Source organism: Gobio gobio (assembly GCF_949357685.1).
Source record: "Gobio gobio genome assembly, chromosome: 19".
Lineage (NCBI taxonomy): Eukaryota > Metazoa > Chordata > Actinopteri > Cypriniformes > Gobionidae > Gobio > Gobio gobio.
In genome coordinates, this window is record NC_137112.1 from 11,202,623 (window position 1) to 11,224,243 (window position 21,621).

General features: G+C 38.8%; 2 protein-coding genes across 5 annotated transcripts in view; one reads left to right on the plus strand and one right to left on the minus strand.

Moving 5' to 3' along the window:
* The window catches only part of suox (sulfite oxidase), an 892,829-nt gene that overhangs the window by 169,211 nt on the left and 701,997 nt on the right, over nucleotides 1-21,621 (minus strand). The gene's annotated exons all lie outside the window — the stretch shown is intronic.
* The window catches only part of elmo2 (engulfment and cell motility 2), a 48,704-nt gene that overhangs the window by 8,101 nt on the left and 18,982 nt on the right, over nucleotides 1-21,621 (plus strand). For 3 of the 4 annotated variants that reach the window (XM_079843755.1, XM_079843756.1, XM_079843757.1), the window contains exons 3-10: nucleotides 1,459-1,499; nucleotides 2,356-2,428; nucleotides 6,828-6,878; nucleotides 7,006-7,175; nucleotides 12,284-12,383; nucleotides 16,841-16,986; nucleotides 17,220-17,298; nucleotides 20,265-20,315. In XM_079843755.1, the coding sequence (XP_079699881.1) occupies nucleotides 1,459-1,499; nucleotides 2,356-2,428; nucleotides 6,828-6,878; nucleotides 7,006-7,175; nucleotides 12,284-12,383; nucleotides 16,841-16,986; nucleotides 17,220-17,298; nucleotides 20,265-20,315 (711 nt within the window). Of the gene's footprint in view, nucleotides 1-1,458; nucleotides 1,500-2,355; nucleotides 2,429-6,827; nucleotides 6,879-7,005; nucleotides 7,176-12,283; nucleotides 12,384-16,840; nucleotides 16,993-17,219; nucleotides 17,299-20,264; nucleotides 20,316-21,621 lie in introns of all 4 variants that reach the window. The other variant, XM_079843754.1, reaches the window with a different exon arrangement.

Here is a 21,621-nt window from a genome sequence, read left to right on the forward strand (position 1 = left end):
TTTTATGATTATTTTCCAGCATATTCACAAAACTTTCATGGCCCCCAGAATATTTTGTTGTATAGATATGTAAACATATCAAAAGAAAGAACAGAGTCTCCGCTTTATTAATTATTTTTTATCAACAATTGAATCGGGTAAGTTTCACAAAAAACAACAACAAAGACGTCTTTACAGTCATTTCCTCATGTTGGGTCAACATTTCATTCTGTAACTTTAGGCGGTTTTGATTTAGGCCTATATGCTGTTGAATATTTGACGTTTGCATAAGTGACTTTTATACATTCTTTCTGGTTTACACAGATCATCTTTTTTGCTTGTTTTTGGATCTGGGGATGCTGCACTATTTCAGTAGATACTATTAAATGTACTATTTCGCCCCCTACTGTATAAGTGAAAACACGGATTGCACGGAAAATCTGATCAATGGCAGGGAAAGAGTTAAGCAGTGACTATAAACCAATGAAGACGAAGAATGTGCTGCTTTCACGACACATTGTAATTACTAGGGTGACCAAACGTCCTGTTTTCCCAGGACATGTCCTGTTTTCAAGTCCTATCCTGGCCCTTATATAACAATTTTCTATCCATACAGAGGGGGCATACTTTAAATGTATTGAAATGAATAAGGAATCTTTGAGTAAACTTTGAGTATCATTTGAGTATCTCATTGCCGGGCCGAGTGTCCTGGTTATCGGTAAAATATGGTCACTCTAGTAATTACGCAATGCAACCTGTGACGCAGGATTTTCTATAGCAAATAAATCTGCAGAGTCTGCACGTGGTACAAGTCAGAGCTCTCCGATAATTCTGAGTTTACAAGTAGTAATTGTCTTATAATTATGGTAATTCCAGTGTGGAGTGAACCTTTAGACACTAAGGCTGCATCCAAAATCGCATACTTCCCTACTATATAGTAGGTGAAAAACAGTATGTGACAAAATAAGTATGTCTCAATTCACAGTACTCATAAAAGAGTAGGCAAAAAGTCTCCTGATGACCTATGCGATTCTGAAGTGTGCAAATGATGGACACTTTACTATCCCATGAAGCCACGGGAGAGGATTTGTAAATGGCAGCGGAGCAACACTGGTAGGTCACATGATAATGACAACATGGCGAATGTATTACGTCCAGATTACATTCATACTGTACAGAACATACTTTTTTGGCAGTCAGTAAAGTAATTACTTATTCAAAATAAGTACCTACTCGAGAGAGTATGTGATTTCGGACACAGCCTAAGTTGCTGGTGGTCTCATTGCTTTCAAAATAAAAGTCCTGCTTCCGGCACATGGGCCAAACAGAAAAATCTATCAGCCGATGCTGATAATTAAAAAATGGCAAATAATATCGACTGATATATAGGCCATGGTGATATAATAATGTTGTTTAATTAAAGAGATTCACAGCAAAGAGTCTGTAATGTGTCGGTGTGTGTGTGTGTGTGTGTTGCAGAAGAAGCCGCTGGCATCCATCATTAGAGAAGTGTGTGATGGGTAAGTCGATGTGCACTGACAGTGTGCCAAATTCACTCACTCGCGTCTCTGAATGACCTGAACCAAACCTGACTTCAACTCAAGCCTGAGTTTTATTTCACTCATTACTAACTAAACTGTCAGAGAAGTGCATGAATCTAGTGTGAAATGAAAACAAATATTTATAGTATTTTTATTTTTTCATTGGGTTGAGGTCAGGTGACTTGTAATGACTTGCTTATTGTACATCCCACTAATGGTTTATATCACAATGTAGTTGTTTGGTGAAATGTTTTTTTTGTGTAACAAGTTTTCTAGAACATGCAAACAAGTTATTGTCTAATTAAAAGTGCATTCATTTGCATACATTTCCAGGTTCAAAATTCTTGTTAGAGTTAGAGGTGTTTACAGAGTTCTAGTTTTACAACACACAGAACACAACATAGGTTTTCACCACAGTTTTAGGAATAACATGTTGTACAAACCAGGCGAATTATATATGATCAAACCTTCAGAATATAGACGTGAATAAATCTGTAAAGCAAAGCTGCTGAAGTGAAGATTTCTGACCCACAGCCTTCAAAGATATGGATCGGAATTGCAAATAGATAAAATAAACACTTAAATGTGTATTTTGGAAGTTTCTTTCTACTAGAAAACATGCTATGGATGCAAAATTGACCAGTGCATGAAAAAACAATGTGGTTGTTCACATCTTTCTCTCTAGGGTTTAAGCCAATGTTTAGGTGATTATATCTCAGTAGAAACATAATTCATCATTCGAAAGCTGAGATTCTTTGGTGCATGAAGTGTTTCTGGGTCACAGTGACTGAAATGCTGGATCAGGTGACATGAATGCGTGTTGTGTTTGTTGTAGATGGTCTCTGTCGGGATCAGAGCAGTTCGCCCTGCGTTACGCTGACGGGCCGCAGCTCTACATCACTGAACAGGTGAAGATCGACTGGAACTGGAGATCCACTTATAGTCATAGTTTTCATGTCACGTCCACCTGGAGGGCAAAACAAGACTTTCTTCCATTGTACTCCAGTCATTTTTACCAGTTTTGTACTAAGTACTAATGCATTAAGACAGTGATATTAAAGACCAAATTCAACATACACTATATTGCCAAAAGTATTGGGACACCCCTTCCAATCGCTTCCATGGCCACAGGCATGCATGCGTTACTATAAACATTTGTGAAAGAATGGGTCGCTCTCAGGAGCTCAGTGAACTCAAGCGTGGTACTGTGATAGGTTGCCACCTGTGCAGTAAGTCCATTCATGACATTTCCTCACTACTAAATATTCCACTGTCAACTGTTAGTGGTGTTATAACAAAGTGGAAGCAATTGGGAACAACAGCAACTCAGCCACGAAGTGGTGGGCCACATAAAATCACAGAGTGGGGTCAGCGCATGCTGAGGTTCACAGTAGGGCTGAACGATATATCGTTATCGTATCTATATCTAGATATGAACTTTCAAGATATTACTATCGAAAAAAACAACGATATAGACGATATAGATTTCCCCTCTCTGCGCTCGCCCTGCATACAACTCTGGCAGTCACAACAAACATCAGTTTTACGAGTGCCCTTGAATGCACCGCTAAAGCCAGCGCGCACACACTACCAGGGACGTGGGAGCTATATTGTGAGAGGGGGGGCGGCGTTTCCATGGTGATGCGTCATTGCTTGTCACGTGACACAGCGCTGAATGAATGATGATCTGCTTTTATGTCATTTTTTCCTTTTTTATTCAGAATATTCACAAATGTGTTAGCTATGGCATGAAATATCTGATATTCCGATTGTCAAATACATGCAAGTGGAAGTATATTGTTGTTTAAACACCTTTATAACGATCGCGTTAGTTGAGCTGTATGCGCGATGGGCGCCGCCGTGTTAGTTTGTGCCGCAGACGCAGTTCAGAGAATCTGATCTGTTGGATTTACAACCTCTATGTTTACAACACGTGAATTCATCCACTTCTCCCGAAGTACTTAAAAGTAAGTGGCTGGTGAACTGGGAATAGAATAGAGTAAACATTGAAGTTACTTACACAATGTGTATCTGATATGAATAAAACGTGTCGAATTATAATGGAAAGGATTATTATTACCTCTTCCAGAGACGTCAGTGTTTATTTTACAAACTCTAAATTGTTTTTTTAGTACTTATTTGAATTTATATGTTTGAAACCTAAAATAAACAGTATGTGGTTGAAAACACTGAAAAGTTGTGATATATGACAGCTCTGAGCGCGCCTGTCTCTGGCTAAATTCAACATTTGAATTTAGCAGTTGTGATGCACTTGATCATGCGCTCCAGGGACCAGCCTAGACTGATTACACCTGTGTGATCGTACGTGCGAAAGGCTTAAAAACAATACATTTTCTGACACAAATTTTTGAAATGTAGGCTTAAATCAAACACATTTTAATTCAGATTCTGGTTTTCACCGAACACGTAGTCATATCGTATTGTATCGATATCGAGATATCTGGCATGAAAATCGAGATATGAAATTTTGTCCATATCGTTCAGCCCTAGTTCACAGTGCGCAGAAGTCGCCAACTTTCTGCAGAGTCAATAGCTACAGACCTCCAAACGTTGTGTGGCCTTCAGATTAGCTCAGGAACAGTGCGTAGAGAGCTTCATGGAATTCATGTTCTCTGGAGTGACCAATCACGCTTCTCTGTCTGGTGGAAACCCGATGGGCGAGTCTGGGTTTGGTGGTTGCCAGGAGAACGATACTTGCCTGACTGCATTGTGTCATGTGTAAAGTTTGGTGGAGGGGGGATTATGGTGTGAGGTTGTATTTCAGGGGTTGGGCTTGGAACCTTAGTTCCAGTGAAAGGAACTCTTAATGCTTCAGCATACCAAGACATTTTGGACAATTTCATGCTCCCAACTTTGTGGGAACAGTTTGGGGATAGCCCCTTCCTGTCCCAACATGACTGTGCACCAGTGCACAAAGCAAGGTCTATTAAGACATGGATGAGCGAGTATGGTGTGGAGGAACTTGACTGGCCTGCACAGAGTCCTGACCTCAACCCGATAGAACACCTTTGGGATGAATTAGAGTAGAGACTGCGAGCCAGGCCTTCTCGTCCAACATCAGTGCCTGACCTCACAAATGCGCTTCTAGAAGAATGGTCAAAAATTCCCATAAACACACTCCTGAACCTTTTGGAAAGCCTTCCCAGAAGAGTTGAAGCTGTTATAGCTGCAAAGGGTGGGCCAACTCCATATTAAACCCTACGGATTAAGAATGGGATGTCATTAAAGATCATTTGTATGTAAAGGCAGGCGTCCCAAAACTTTTGGCAATATAGTGTACATCTAATTGATAATGCATGCTATATACAGGCGAGCAGATGAACCCAGAATATAAACGCAACAAACAGTTTTTTCATAGAAAACTTTTATAAAGAAAACCTTAACCATTCAGCGCATTGTGTTCATATCCTGGGTTCGTCTGCTCGCCTGTGTACAGTATGCATCATCAACTTGCTGTTTTAGTACATTTGCAAGGTGCTTTAAGTGTTTTTCACAATAATGTCCTGCTGTTTTTAGTGATTGAAATCCTGCAGCAGGTGCCATATATGGATCAAAAGTGCCCTAAACTTTAGTTTTTCTTCTTTTGAAATGGAAAATTGCAAGTCACGTGACTGAGAACTATGAGTTGAACCTCTGGGCCTCTTCGGTCAGAAATGATTGAATTAAAAAATGTTTTTTGCTTCATTGGAATGGGGTGACATTTGGTAACTTTTTTCGCATTAGTTATGTTAACACACAATAAAATCATGGACATGTTTCGGATGTGTTAAAGGGTCAACAAAAAAGTCACACTTGGCTCCTTTACAATCAAAAATGGCCGACATAGGAAATGAATGGAAAATACGAAAAACTCAGAGAATCAACAAACTACAAAACCACTCTGCAGAAAAAAAGTGCACAGCAATGAAGAGCTATCACTATCCATTCCTTATTTTGTTCGATTTTATTTTATTTATTTCGATGTTAATGATCAAATACAGAGTAACAAAAATTATTTCCATGTGTTCCCTTTCTAACAGATTTGAATGTTTGATTGTAATCATAATGCAAAACCTGTTACTTATCTACCAAAAAATATCTAAACCTTGACAAAAAGTAGTCTTTTAGAATGTCTAAATACATAAATACAAAACCTAATAAAATTATCCAAAAGCCTCTATATATATTAACGTACAGCTGGTTACACAACATTAGACAAGTTTTAATTTTTTAATGCCTCCAGATGGAACTATTCTCACTTCAAAAAAATAATATTTTAAAGGCCTTCACTTTATTTGAATGTGAAATATTGCATTTATATATATATATATATATATATATATATATATATATATATATATATATATATATATATATATATATTCATTCTAATGGAAAAAATTGCTCAATATTTTTTTTTTTATAAATATTGCATAGTATCAGAAAATATCCTCAAAATTCGAAATAATAATACAAAAATATTATTGAACAAAAATATATTACATTGATTTTCCAGGAAAAAAAGTTAAATTTCATAGCTTCAAACACTTTTGACCGAGATGGAGCCAAGTGTGACCCCTAAACGAAGAGGTCCAGAGGGTTAATAGCCGGTCCGTGTATCTTTTGGCCATTGGATTTTACTTATTGAAATGGGTATTACATTTTTTTTTTCTTTTTCTCCTCTGTTTTAAACAAAGCGAAAAACAAGAATTCAGCTTGATTTTTAGTTTTTCGTTCAGAGGTAGAAAAATTAATAAACGGCTTGAATATTCGATTTCTAGATGTGGGCAGGTTTATTATAATTATACGCCCCTTTCTGCTGATTGGTCAGTCGAAGATTAAACTTTTCCGTCATCAGTTCTTCCTCAGTTCCACACAGCAGAATAAAAGTCCTGAGCTGCTACAGCTGTACGGCTTCTTAATGCGTTTATTGCAACTACATTTCATCTTTTATTAATCAAAAACCAGAATAACGAATGGCTCGAAACAACCCGTACCGGGGCAGAGCCTAGACAGGGTCTTTTTCTGTGTAGATATAAATTCACATACACTTCGCATCAGCTGGGTATGACAGGATATATGACGGCTGTCATAGCCTACCCTGGTTGCCCAGTAAAAATAAATAAATAAAGATATAAATTAATTAGTTGTAAATTAAATATTTTAAACACTAATAAAAATAAATAGATTAAGATATAAATTAATATAATTAGTTGTCAATTATATATTTTAAACACTAATACAAAAAGGCCTTTTCTGCAGGTGGTACAGGAGTTTAATGGATATCCATCTGTCTTTGACTTTCAGAGCCGTAGTGAAATGAAAAACGGCACCATCCTCCGACTGGCCATCTCTCCTGTGAGTCTGACAGCAATGGCAACACATTCTGCTGGATTGAAATGAATTCTTATTCCCCAAGCTCAGCACAGAAAACAGCGTGAAGACTCAATGTTCACTATCTTGACGGGGTTGTTTTGTGTTTTAGATGCGAGCTGCTCGACAGCTGCTGGAGCGGATCCAGTCTCATGGGATCGATGCCCGTCTGGAGGCGTTGAAAGAGCTCGCTAAACTCTCAGCTGACCCTACATTCGCCGCAGAATTCATCAACATGGAAGGCCTGGCGACGCTGGCGCGGCTGGTGGAGAGCGGCACACAGTATGTGTCAGACATACAGACACATGGGCGGCCACATACACTAAATGTACAAAAAGTACAAAATTTTACTTTTTAAGTTACAAGTGGCCGTCACTGGGGTGGTACCCTTAAGGGTACAGTTTTGTACCTCTAAGTCAGGGATATGCAAGTTTGGTCCTAGAGAGCTGATGTCCTGCAGAGTTTAGCTCCAACCCTAAGCCACCACAGTATAAAACTCATGACTCCCAGCATGCATTGCAGCATTAAGTATGTCACCATTGTTGAGATTCAAATGCTGATTCTTGATATCTGTGTGCGTCTACCACCCCCCCCCCCCTGCGTCTACCCCACCTGTATTTAAATATATTTAAAAATCAAAATTCTGAATATCTGATCTATGGCAAGAAAGTATTGTTGGTGAATATTATTTATTAACATGTTTAGTCAGTGATGAGTTTAGTAAAACATTTTTGGCTTCTTTTTTAACACTGTAACAAAAAAACACAAACTCAAATAAAAAGCCAAGAGTCAAACTGCCCAACTAAACGAAACACTGATCACCATAATGGTAACCATTTTCAATAAAACATCTACATCTAAACCTCTGTTCATTCTCAATAAGAGCTTCTATAGATGTCTTTCAGGGTTGGAGCCAAACTCTGTACACTCTAAAAAATGCTGGGTTAGTTGGGTTGAAAATGGACTAACCCAGCAATTGGGTTGTTTTAACCCAGCATTTGGGTTGTTTTAACCCAACAGTTGGGTCAAATGTTTGCTTAAAACAACCCAATCGCATTTTTTAGAGTGTAGGACAGCAGCTCTCTAGGACCGAACTTGCCTACCCCTGCTCTAAGTAGAAGAAAACAATGGTATAATTGTGCCCTAAGGACCAATTGTGTACCTTTAAAGGTACAGTTATATACGTTTTGTTCCCAAGGAACAAAATTGGACCTCCACTGTACCTTTTTTTCTGAGCGTGTATGGTGAGCTTGATGGAGGGGCAGCTCATACACAGTAGTGGCCAAAAGTGATGTTTATTTTTGTTTTTAGTACAAGCTCGATTATGAACCATCAAAATATTTTAAATATGAGGGGAGAACAAAGCACTAAACTTGGTTGTGGTATCATCTGACAAAAAATACTTGGCAAAAAAGGCAAACTACAGCTACAGGTTTTATTTTATGCTGGGTACACACCAAAAGATAATTGGGCTGATTTTGGGCTGATTTCCCCCCTTCTGACAATCCTAGCTATGTCCCGATTATCTTGATGGTTCTAAAGATTATCTTATCAGATTTTCCTGTGGTGTGAAGTGTTTTAAGAGTGTCCGAACCTGCTCGGAATAACATGTTGAATATTTACGATCAGAAATCCTGATGTGTGTGGGGAACCCCGAGGACAAAAGCGCGCGCACACTCACGTGAAACGAAATAATATTCAATCCAAAAGCTCGCTGAGAGATGAAATAGTCATGAACTGACTATAACTCTGACTATAAAAACAATTATTTAAAGTTTATTTAATAAGGCAATTTCAAAGAGAATAATACTGTATAGCTATTTTCCAAGAGACACCTGAGGACAACAATTATAAAGAAACATAGCAGTGTGAAATTTTTTTTTTACCATTACTCACTAGCTCACTCTGTAACATCAGTGTTTCCCACACATATACTAATTAGTGGCGGTGCGCCACAGAATCAACCGGCCGCCACATATTGCGCGTTGTTATTCATTAACTTTTTAACGCTATTTAAAACACACAGCGTACTCGTTAATTTCCTTTCCATGCTCTCCGTCACTCATGCATCTCTCTCTCTTTCTCTCAACCCTGCTTTTGATATGAAACTTGAAAGTCTAAGCTTTTAAGCTTGAATACAATTCAAACAATAAATATAGCGTTTTGGCGCTAATGTGGCATAAAAGTTAAAGCCAGAGGCGTGGAAAAACAGAGTTGTGACATGCTCTCATCTCCCGGCGGTGTGCGCGCTCATGTACGTGGTTCACGGAGCGCTCACATATACATGTATCTAGTCTGGTTGCTCAAAGTATTGCAGATCATATCTGCTTACTTATTTTTTGGTTTTGCATTTAAATACACATTTATGATCAAACACTAGATTTCTTTAAATGTGAAATTTTAAAACGTTAACAATTTACATCCTAATATTTTTAATGATACTTATATAAGCACACACAAGTGAATATTAATGAATGCAAGCAAATATAATTTACCCAAGAAAAGTTAAAAATAGTGCTAAAAAGGCAAACTTTCCTTATATGTACAGTAGGCTATATGAATTGATATTGAATCAAGATCGAAATTGATATTTGTGCCAATCACCGCCATACTTATTCTGAAGTCTCGCGAGATTTTGCAAGATTTCCTGTGTTTACAGTCGGGACTCTGGTTGAAAATCTGTTCGTGTGTGGTGTGCTGTCTTTGTCACATCATGGCACACCACACATTATAGGAGCAAAACGGTTAAATCTAGGATTATTTGTCCTCATGTGTGTGGTCTATCACATTTTGAAAATCTTATAAGATGTAAAAAATCTTTTGGTGTGTACCCAGCATTACTATTCACAAAAACATTAATAGAAAGCAAAACACTGACAGGAAAAATCAAACTACTCATCAGACTACAACATAATCAGTTATTAAAGGGGTGGTTGAATGCGATTTCACTTTTTTAACGTTAGTTAGTGTGTAATGTTGCTGCTTGAGCATAAACTGTATCTGCAAAGTTGCAGCTCTGAAAGTTCAATACAAACGGAGATATTGTCTTTTAAAGTAATGGCAGTTTATTGCCTACAAAAACGGCCGGTTTGGACTACAACAAGCTTCTTTCCGGGTTGGTGACATCATAAACCCTTGCTATTAACATAAACACTGCCCCCGCAAACACGCAACAAAGTGGCCGAGGCCTCGTCGCAGTCATTACGAAAGAGAGAGAGCTGTGGCAGAACTACAAACTACATTTGGCCATCTAACCAATCTAAGACCATTGCGTTTTTCGGAGGGATGGGCTTCACAGAAGCAGGAAGCAAACGAGCCGTTCAAAGGACAGTGGAGACAGCGGTGTGGAACAAAGGTAAAATATAAGAAAAATATGGCGCTTTTAAAAAAAAGAAGTAAGACATGTTATACCTCGCCCCATAAACACAACCAAGCCTAGAAAAAAACCACGGAACCACCCCTTTAATATTTGGCTGGTTCTGTCTTGTCTGTCGTGTTCATAATTTCTTTGTCTCACAAATTAAACAATCGACTACAAGCACTACTACGCTATATGACTTCAAAATCGTTAACACATTGTTAATAATATTTAAATAAAGAGTAAAGATGTCAATTTTCATCACTTTTGGCCACTACTGTAAAATCTTGAATCATGCAAAGGGATTTAAATGGCCAATCACAAAAATATGACCAGATTTTACCTCTCAATAAATATATATACAGTATATTTTTTTTCTGCTCACCAAGGCAATTTATTTGATCAAATATACAGTAAAAACACTAATATTGTGAAACATTATTACAATTTAAAATAACTGTTTATATTAAGTGTAATTTATTCCTGTGATCAAAGCTGAATTTTCAACATCATTACTCTAGTCTTCAGTGTCACTTGATCCTTCAGAAATAATTTTGCTCAAGAAACATTTCTGATGATTATCAATGTTGAAAACAGTTGTGCTGCTTCAGATTTTTGTGTCTAAACCGTCATACATTTTATTTCGCAGGATTTTTTGACCAATAGAAAGTTCAAAAGAATAGCATGTATTTCAATTAGAATCTCACTTTAAGTATTGGTTTATTTCAGAAAAAAATCTTATTGACTCTAAACTTTTGAATGGTAGTATATTTAAAGCTGCAGTCCGTAGTTTTTCCTCTTTGTCGCCATCTCTGTTTGAAATCTACAATTGTAGCGATTCGCGAAATTATCAACTTTACGTGAATTGTGCCTCGGAACAGCACAGCGCGGATGAATCCAATGTTTTGAGGAGAATGTGCGTCTGTCAGTCACCGCGCCGGTGTGGATACTGTCATTCGGGAATCAAAGATTCTACTTTTTGAAAGTATGACCAACATAAGAATTTTCACTGGAAAATGTCATCTGAACAAGTTGCTAACATCCACTTTTGTTCTGACCAACTAAGGGAAAAAAAACATTGCACTAAATGGATTAAATCTAACGATCGCTTATCAAATCACGTCAAACATCAGCGTTGCGTGACTACATTTAATGTGTATTAGGGCTACCTGTAGTTCAGTTTCCATTTCTGTGCAGTCTAATATCTAACTGTCATATACCAACAAATTAATGTGGAGTAGAGGTGAATTGCTCCCTCTCATAGCTAGCACAAAAAATATATATATTTACCATAATGCACATAGCAAAACGAGAAAGACACAACAAAGAAAACTCTGTAACTGTATGAATTAAGTGAACAAGTGTGCTACTGTTACATCATTTAACCATTGAAATGTCTTACCTGTCTAGCAGAAAAAAAGCAGTCTCTGCGTCCGTTTTGAACCCCTTCAAAACACGTATTTCACTCCACCTTTTAAAAGCCCCTTTTATCCTTGTTTTCCCATGGGTCCGGTTGCAGTCTCTTTTTTTCTGCATTTTACAACCGATGAATCTCCAGTTGTCACTGGTGATTGTCGTTTGAACCTTTTTGGATCCGCCATCAAATTGATACTTTTAATTATATCAAGTGCTGTGAGAAAAGGCTATAAATCTTCACCTCCAACATCGTCACACGCAATATAGCCTACTAGCCGGGACACCTTATTTATGTGTACAGACGTCACATAATGACACAAAGATATGCTCGAATATCCCGTGGAAATCCACCAGTACCACTGGAATTAAAAACATTATTACAAGCTTACCGTTGTAAATCGAGCTAAGGTAAAGAGATAGTTTTGAAAACTGACTGGTTATGTACTTGCTCAAAAAAAATATTTTGGATCATTTTTAACCCCAAAAAGTTACGGACTGCAGCTTTAAACCGTCATTATTGTTTAAAATTGTGCATGTAGTTGTTATCTTAAATAGGAGATTCAAGATTTCTGCACCCCTGTTTCAGTGCGTTCACGTGTGTGTTTTATATGTGTAGTTTCGGGGAGATGCTGGCCTTCACTCTCACGGCTTTTCTGGAGCTCATGGATCACGGCATCGTGTCCTGGGATCTGATATCTTTGTCCTTCATCAAACAGGCAAGTGAAACACGCACAACAGAAGCCTTTCTCGACCAACTTTTACTCTCTGAAAGGTGTCCATCTGAAAATGGGAAACGTGTGTTTCCTCAGAACATGCATTATTTCAGGATTTAATTGAATGTATTTAGCATCCCTCAAGTCGAATGTCTGGTTTGTAGGTCTTTTGCATTGGACAAATTATTTTCAAGAGATGAACGGATGTTGATTGTCTAATATATGATGGGGGTTCAGAGATCAATGCTGCTGCTGCAGGTAAAGAGTGTACAGGACCAGTTGCAACTACTAATTTGTAACTAGTTAATAGCTAATTTCATTAATAATTTGTATATACACTACTGCTAAAACTTCTAGCCTAACTAATATAAATTTAATAGCCTACATTTTTAAAGACAAGTAAATAGTCAGTAATAAAATAAGAACAAACTATAAAATTACAAGCAAAAGCACAAATAAAGGCTCTTGAGGCAAGTCTAATAGTTTCAAGGTACTGAAATGTAATAAAGCAGGCTAATCAAATAAATAACACTGCATAGTCTTCATATCCTTTTTTAAATTAAGGAGCAGTGAGTGAGTTTTTCCTTTGTCCTTTGTTGTTTGATTAACATTAAAAACGCCAGGGCCCTTTTTCCCTAGTCTCATCTCCCATTCCCTTTAAAAGCCAGCTGCGCTTGCACCATGGCGGATTCACTATTTGCATGGAGGAATTTGCGGGCGGAAAGACTGAACACTTCTCCAGAGAGGAATCCTTTTATTTTTAAATGTAAAAATGTTTGTGCGCCACTTATAGGCGCCTATTACTAACACGTCCTTTAAAGGGGTGGTAAAACACATTCTTTTGAAGGCTTGATTGTGTTTGTGGGGTGCACTGTAACATGTGTTCATGCTTCGTTTTAAAAAAAATTGCCTTATTTTTCATATATTTGACCTTTATTCTACACTGCTCTGTCCCTCCTTGTAAAACGGTCTGATGCTTTCCGGGTTGTATGAAGCCAGTCCCTCAAAAATACGCAGTGGGCTCTGATTGGTTAGCTGGCCCAGTGTGTTGTGATTCGCTAACCGCAGTGCACGTCGGAAACGTCACGCCCCTTACCGCCCGAATCAGACCCAGAACATTTGAGTGAAGATGATCGAGCAGAACCTGTTCAGTCCTCGAGAGTAAAGACTGCGGATCTATAATGATCGCTACTGAATGGCACTTTAACTTTTGTATTTTTAGAACGATTATAGCCAAATATCTGTCGCAAGAACTAACCCAAAACGAACACTAAGCACTGGCTTTAACTAGTAAGTTAGCCAAATCACACACAGAACCATGTTTAGCATGCCTGTAGATAAACAATACATAAAAGCTCTAATCAAAGAATCATTTACACTAATGCCAGGTTCGCTGTTGAGATTTTAACGTTAGTGTTTGTAACGTTAGGTGTTCGTCGGATAACGTTAAGTATGAATGAGCATTTAACAGACTGGTTTGCAGAACAGCGCTGTCATCTGTTTACTTCCTTGCTACAACCTATTACAGGAAAACACATCGATGAAAAATAAATCAGACTTACAGGTTGTGGCCCGTAAACAGCTTCTGTTTGTAAATCCAGCTTTCAGGACAAGCCGTTGTGCATATCCTGTATTGAACTCGCAAAGTTTGTGGAAGATTGTGTTGTCCTCCGTGAAATGTGCAGCGCGCGCGTCGTGCATCCACGCACCGGCAGTGTTTTTTACACGCAGCTGACGTTGTGCAAATCTGGTATTGAAATCGCGAAGACGGTGGATGCAGGGAGCCCTGCGCGCGCCTGATTCCCCGCTGACTCAAACACACGTGCATATAACATGCTGTATGTTAAACGCTCTGCAACGCACCCCCGTCCCTATGAAGGCTGAACAGAGCAAGTACCCCAGACCTGCAATCCGGATGAAAATAACAGCGTTTCTTCGGCATTGCGGCAAAAACACAGCCTACTAACGCTTCCCCGCGGCGATACAAAATTGCCTCGCCCCCCTTATTTCATATTCCCCGGAGGAGGGGTTTATGTAAATATTGGGCCTGGTGATGTTAGCAAAACCTGGGTGAATGTGTAGTAGTCCCTAGCGGCTGTAGTCCTTAGAAACTGATTTCTTTAAAAGCAAATATCTCCCTTTGCTTTAAACTTTGAACGTTGTAACTTTGCAGATGTTGTTTATGCTCAAGCAGCAACATTACACGTTAGCTAAAGTTAGAATAGTGAAATCGTGGTTTACCACCCCTTTAAATAACACCAAAAATACTGCGCTATTGACTTAAGACCAGGTTTTTGTTGGTCAATGGTGCAGTCGTTTTCAGTTGCTCAAAATAGCAACGCGCCTGAACACACCTGGTTTTCAGACCAGCACGCACATGGGTGAACAGATGGCGCGAGTGCATTTGCTATTTAGACAACAAGGAGCAGGACGTGAAAATGATAACTGCGTCAGGCTGAAACTAGCAAAAAAACACTCGTCTGGACTCTGGCGTCACATTGAGCCGGGTGTATGATAGGGCCCGCAGACAGTAGCAGGATTATTAGGATGCTGTCACCTTAAAGGAACACGGCAACTTTTTTTTACTTTAGCTTATTCACCGTATCCCCCAGAGTTAGATAAGTCCCTACTCTGTCTGACGCACCCACTGCTAGCCTAGCTTAGCACAAAGACTGGTGGTAAATGGCTCCATCTAGCCTACTGCTCAATAAGTTGTGCCTACTGCTCCAACATTTTCCTATTTACTGTTGTGTAAATATGTTGTGATGTGTATAGCTACATCGTGTACTAAGACCGACGAAAAATGTAAAGTTGTAATTTTCTAGACCGATATGGCTAGGAAATATACTTACATTCCTGCGTAATAATCAAGGAACTTTGCTGCCGTACCATGGGTGCAGCGGCGCAATGATATTACGCAGCGCCTGAAAATAGTCCCCAGCATGCTCTCTGTGCGAGCAGGTTGTCACGTTGGTTATGTTGACGGAAGTTAGCCTATTTTTTAGGCGCTGCGTAATATCATTGCGCGCGTGTGGCTTCCAGGGCGCACGCTTCGGATGTTTAAACTTCCCAGTAACGAATACCCTCCGGCGTGTTCCAGCGCTTGAATATTTACATTGGAAAGGCTGAAACTTTCGTGATAATGCAGCACTTCCCTTCAACTGTACAGAACGTCGTTCACGTTTGTTCATGTTTTCACAACATCTCATTGTTAGAATGCCAAAAAATGTTACGGGTCAACTGGCGATTGACACATATTCATATACTCGCCAACACTGATTTTTACTCGCATTTGGCACTTGGCGAGTGTTAATTCTAAGCCCTGACAGCAAATTTTCCAGTCCTCAGTTCTGATTGGTCAAGCAGCGTTGTATTCGTGCTGATATACAATAAATATTTGCAAGAAAAAGTATGTGAACCGCTTGCAGAATCTGTGAAAATATGAATAACTTAAAAAAAAAAGAGGGATCATACAGAATGCATGCAAAATGCTACTCTCCTGAATAAGATACAGTGGTGCAAAAAAGTATTTAGTCAGCCACCAATTGTGCAAGTTCTCCCACTTAAAAAGATGAGAGAGGCCTGTAATTTGCATCATAGGTACACTTCAACTATGAGAGACAGAATGTGAAAAAAAAATCCAGAAAATCACATTGTCTTGATTTTTAAAGAATTTATTTGCAAATTATGGTGGAAAATAAGTATTTGATCAATAACAAAAGTTCCTCTCAATGCTTTGTTATATACCCTTTGTTAGCAATGACAGAGGTCAAATGTTTTCTGTAAGTCTCCACAAGGTTTTTACACAATGTTGCTGGTAGTTTGGCCCATTCCTCCATGCAGATCTCCTCTAGAGCAGTGATGTTTTGGGGCTGTCAAAGAGTCTTGAGATTTTGAGTAAAAACCTCCTTCCATCAGCTAGGGCATTGAAGATGAAACGTGGCTGGGTCTTTCAGCATGACAATGATCCCAAACACAAGGAGTGGCTTCTTAAGAAGCATTTCGAGGTCCTGGAGTGTCCACCATGGGCCTAGCCATTTAGCGCATATCTACATATCTGTAGTTATCATGTCATCTCCATAAGAACTTAGGATTGGCCCAAAACAGACTTCTTACGTCAGCACATTCTGACTTCATACATGAATACACCGGTAATCTTCATTCTGCGTTCACACAGAGCACATTACTGGCAATTTACTGGTAATGTTACATCCTCCCCTACTGGTAAATTGACAGAACTGATTTACTGGTATTTTTGAAAAGGTCCTGTTCACACATGATCTCTTACTGATAATTTACCATTAAAGACTATGTGTGAAAGGGGCCAATGACACATTGACTCAACCAATTTGTTGAATGTTTAGTGTTTGAAGATGGATTTGTTCTCAATATTTAGTTACATTGCCCTGTAGACTGGTGTTTAAGTCATGTAATAGTCATGTCAGTGTGGTGTGTGACAGATTGCGGGTTACGTGAACCAGCCCATGGTGGACGTGTCCATTCTGCAGCGCTCACTGGCCATCCTGGAGAGTATGGTGCTCAACAGCCACAGCCTGTACCAGCGTGTGGCGCAGGAGATCACTGTGGCGCAGCTCATCGCACACCTGCAAGTGTGAGCACATACATGCACACACACACGCACACACTCACAGCAGCGCAGGTCACGTGCTTCTCTCCCGCACGCACGCACACACACCCACTGATCGCGCCTAGCTCTGAATGGAGACCTGTGATAAAAATCTCCAATGCTCCAGACAGTGACACGTGATATAGAGTCCAGAAGTGTTGGAATCCAAGAGCAAGATACCTCTAACTGTGTGTGTACCATCAACTCTGCAGGTCCAATCAGGAGATCCAGACGTACGCCATCGCTCTCATCAATGCCCTGTTCCTCAAAACCCCAGAGGACAGACGCCAGGTGAACGCACACTCACACACACTAATCATTGTTAACATGTACATTCACATTAGGAATTTCCACACACGGTAGCATGCCCCCGGCTCGATTTCTTTTGTGATTTTAATATGCAAATGACACATTTCTGAGCGTGAAAGAGAATGACAGCGTGAAAGAGAATGACACATTTAATATTTTAAAAATTATTTTATTTACAACACGGAAACGCCTGGAACTCCAGGAAGTATTGTGACGCATGACACAAAAAATAAAAGACTGACAGTAGGGGTGTAACGGTACACAAAACTGACGGTTCAGTACGTACCTCGGTTTTGAAATCACGGTTCAGTACAGCAGTTTTAGAAAATTGCTTTTTATTTATTTTTTATATTTAACAGTGGTTTACTGAAGAAGAAGAAAAAAAGTGTCTGTCCTTGAATGAATTAAATTATATCTAAAAGTTTATTGAAGATATTTCTGTAAATTATATAGGGAGCCCTTGCTTGCACATTAATATTAAAGGTTAATAACAGAGCCCAAACTATTAGCCTAAATTCAGTTGTTATTTATTTTTAGGTATAATAATCAACACTCAATAACACATTGTATGCATTGCAAACATGTAAACTTCACATAAGGCAGTTTTTGCATTAACTTCTAAATCTAATTATAAAATAGTTTTTTTCTCTAATTCGTTGTTGAAATATAATAATTTATACACAGTGTCTGTCATTTTCATGAAATAATCAAGACATCACTAACAGGTTCAGTAGAATATAATGAATATAACGGCTAATATAGAGCATATATTTAGTGAAAGAGTTGATTTCTCTAGTGAATAAAATTCTGTGGACACTGAATGACTGCCTGAGGTAAATGTGATGCTAATGTTACATGACATTGTTTAGTTTACAAGCAGTTATATTGACGTCTTTCCACCGTTGAAACACTGATTTAGCGATTACACCACATATATACATGACAGTAAGTTGTAATGTAGCCTCAGCATACCTTCAGATGGTCATTCATGTTTATTCTTCAGTAAGAGATGATCGATCGCCTTCATGCACATGCGCGTCGCGCGGCAGCTTGAACTGTGATCAGTGACCAGTCACGCCACATAGAGCGTGAAAACGGCATATCGTTTAAATTTCGTGATAAAATGGACTGAATACTTAATATGTTCGCGTGGGAACTCGGATTGAAGTGTGTTCCGCGCTTAAAACAATCCGACTGTGAACTGTTAAAGATTGCACTTGGAAACTGTTCGGTAACGTTACACGCGTGATGTTGCGCGCCTTCTTATCAAACCCACCACAGCAATGATCAACCTCTCCTCCATTTTTTGCTTGGGAACTAATGCGGTCGGAACCAAAGTTTCCAGGACAGCGTTCTCTGGAATCATCTCAAGCGGAGCACTTCTACATTTTGATTGGTTGCCGCCCTGTTGCCGCCGAACCACGTCATAGCTCATTACCTTAAAGTTGACCTGATTTCAACTCTCCTCGGTGCCCAAATCGTCCAAGACGCACCGCGCCGCTCTCGCTGGAGCTCGCCGCCGGCTTCCCACCTCCACCCCAGTTGACTAAAAGTTTGTCTATGGTGTTTTTGACTTAAGTGGACCAGATGGAACCGTCCGTTTAAGCTGATTTAATATATTATATAATATAATATATACGTCTATATTCGTCATTTAAAAAGGGAAAGCGAAACTAAGACTGCAGGCATACAAACCATAAACAAATCAGCGCTTGCTTACCGTATTGAATATCAGTCACGCTGATCATGTTCTTTATTCCACTCCGCTCATGTTATTATGAAAAAAGTCATGCAGTTTCTCAGGTGAGATGATGTAAAATTATAACAGCCTTCTGTCTGTTCAGTTTTGATTTACTCGCTCGCTTTCATCACTTTTGCTCTCATTCTTGTGCACTGACTCGTTCGCTAAGCTGAACAGCCAATCAGAGTTCTACAGCGTTGTTTTGGATGTTCTGTAAGTTCTGTCGCAAATTATATGTCACAAAAGTTTTTTTTGTTTCTTTAGGTCCGGTGTAAAAAAATTACAGTGTGAACGCTAAGCAAACCAGGACTAAATGTATCATTTTCTTTTTTGGCCCAAACCAAAAGAACCGAAATACAAGTGTGAAAACACCCTAAATGTTTCTATTAAGCCGCGTTTCCACCGCAGGAACTTTCCCCAGGAACTAGGGACTTTTTGGTGGTACTAAACCGGGGTCTAAATAAAGTTCCAGGTAAAGATTTCCCCCTCAAAACGGCCCTGCTCGCGAGGTTGTACTTTTTCAAAGTTCAGGAACTTTCGGGAGTGGGACTTGGGCACTGATTGGTTGAGCTCACGCATCATTTTATTTCAACCTAAAACTCTGATGCAGTGCACGCAGTAAAAATTGTTTGCTATTCGAATCAACAACAGAGTTTAAAAAATGACGAGGTTCAGGCTTTATTAAGTTTATTTACGGAGGACGAAAACCAGTGGGCTCTGGAAAGTCGCGCACAGTCCTACGTCACAGGACTAATCTTCACGGTACTTTAGACCACGATGGAAACGCAGACAGCAGCAGGTCTGGGGGGAAAAGAAGTTCCTGGGACAAATTGTTCCGGGTAATTTTGATGGAAACGTGGCTTTAGTAAAAGATGACAGGCAGATTTGTAGTATTCTGTGAAAGAAAAGTTAATAATAGTCAGAATTGTAGGAAACTATTACACAGAGAGGAATAGCAAATACAAAGTATAATTACTATTTTTGTATAAAACAAATACATTGCATTAGTCCTGATAGAATAGTTCATTCATTCACCAACGGATTGGTTCGAATGCACTGATTTTTTCAGGAACCAAACATGTGACTCATTCACTCAACCAGTTCGTTGTGTATTAATTGCAGTGTTTCTGTCTGTAGTCTGTGTTTGAAGTCTGGTTTAGACATTCACAGACCTACTGATGTGACTCTCTGTGTGTGTTTATGGCAGGAGATGGCAAGCACACTGGCGCAGAAACACCTCCGTGGCATCATACTAAATGTAAGTGTCAGCACGTCTGCACATAATGGCATCAGATTCACCGGTGATATCACTAGTGACAAATCAAGCAAAGAGCAGGTTGAAAACTCTAAATGTTTAATGAAGCAATGAGGATCTTTGTGTGTTTTTAGCATTTTCCCATGTTCTGCCCCCATATTTATTGAAAGAAGAAAGAAGGGATCCAAACATAAAAATATAGGCAAAAGCTCACATAAATCTTATCAGGAAAGTAAAGAAGTGACAAGTGCAAAACTTTTTTGTTCAACCCTTCGCCAGTGCCACTGACCAGTCCCTTCACAAACCCTGTCAAGAAAAAGGATTGATTTGTTGGTTGGTTGGTTGCTTGATTTATTGGTTGTTTGGTTGATTGGTTGATTGATTGGTTTGTTGGGTGATTGATTGATTGTATGTATGATTGGTTTGTTGGTTGTGTGATTGATTGATTGATTTATTGATTGGTTAGTTGATTTGGGTGACTGATTGGGTGGTTGGTTGATTGATTTGATTGGATGAGTGGTTTGTTGGTTGGTTGGTTGATTGATTGATTGTTTGATTGGGTGGTTAATTGGTTGGTTGATTGGATGATTGGTTTGTTGGTTGGTTGATTGATTGATTGATTGATTGTTTGATTGGGTGGTTAATTGGTTGGTTGATTGATTTGATTGGTTGTTTGATTGATTGATTGATGATTGGATGATTGGTTTGTTGGTTGCGAGATTGATTGGTTGGTTGATTGGTCAGGTGGTTGGTTGGTTGGTTGGTTGATTGATTGATTGAATGGTTGTATGATTGGCTTGTTGATTGTTTGTTGATCGTGAGTGATGTTTGCTCTTTTTGTTGTCATAACTTATGATCATTTAAAAGATGGTATTTAATTACAAGAGATAATTACATTTCCATTACATTAATTGATTGGTTTGTTGGTTGTGTGATTGATTGATTGGTTGATTGATTGATTGGTTGATTGATTGGTTGTTTGATTGATTGGTTAGTTGATTTGGGTGACTGATTGGGTGGTTGGTTGATTGATTTGATTGATTGATTGATTGATTGCTTCATTGCTTGCTTGCTTGCTTGATTGATTGATTGATTGATTGATTGATTGATTGATTGATTGATTGATTGATTGATTGATTGATTGATTGATTGATTGATTGGTTGATTGATTGGTTGGTTGATTGGATGATTGGTTTGTTTGTTGATTGATTAGATAGATAGATAGATAGATAGATAGATAGATAGATAGATAGATAGATAGATAGATAGATAGATAGATAGATAGAGATAATTTCTTAATGAGCATCTT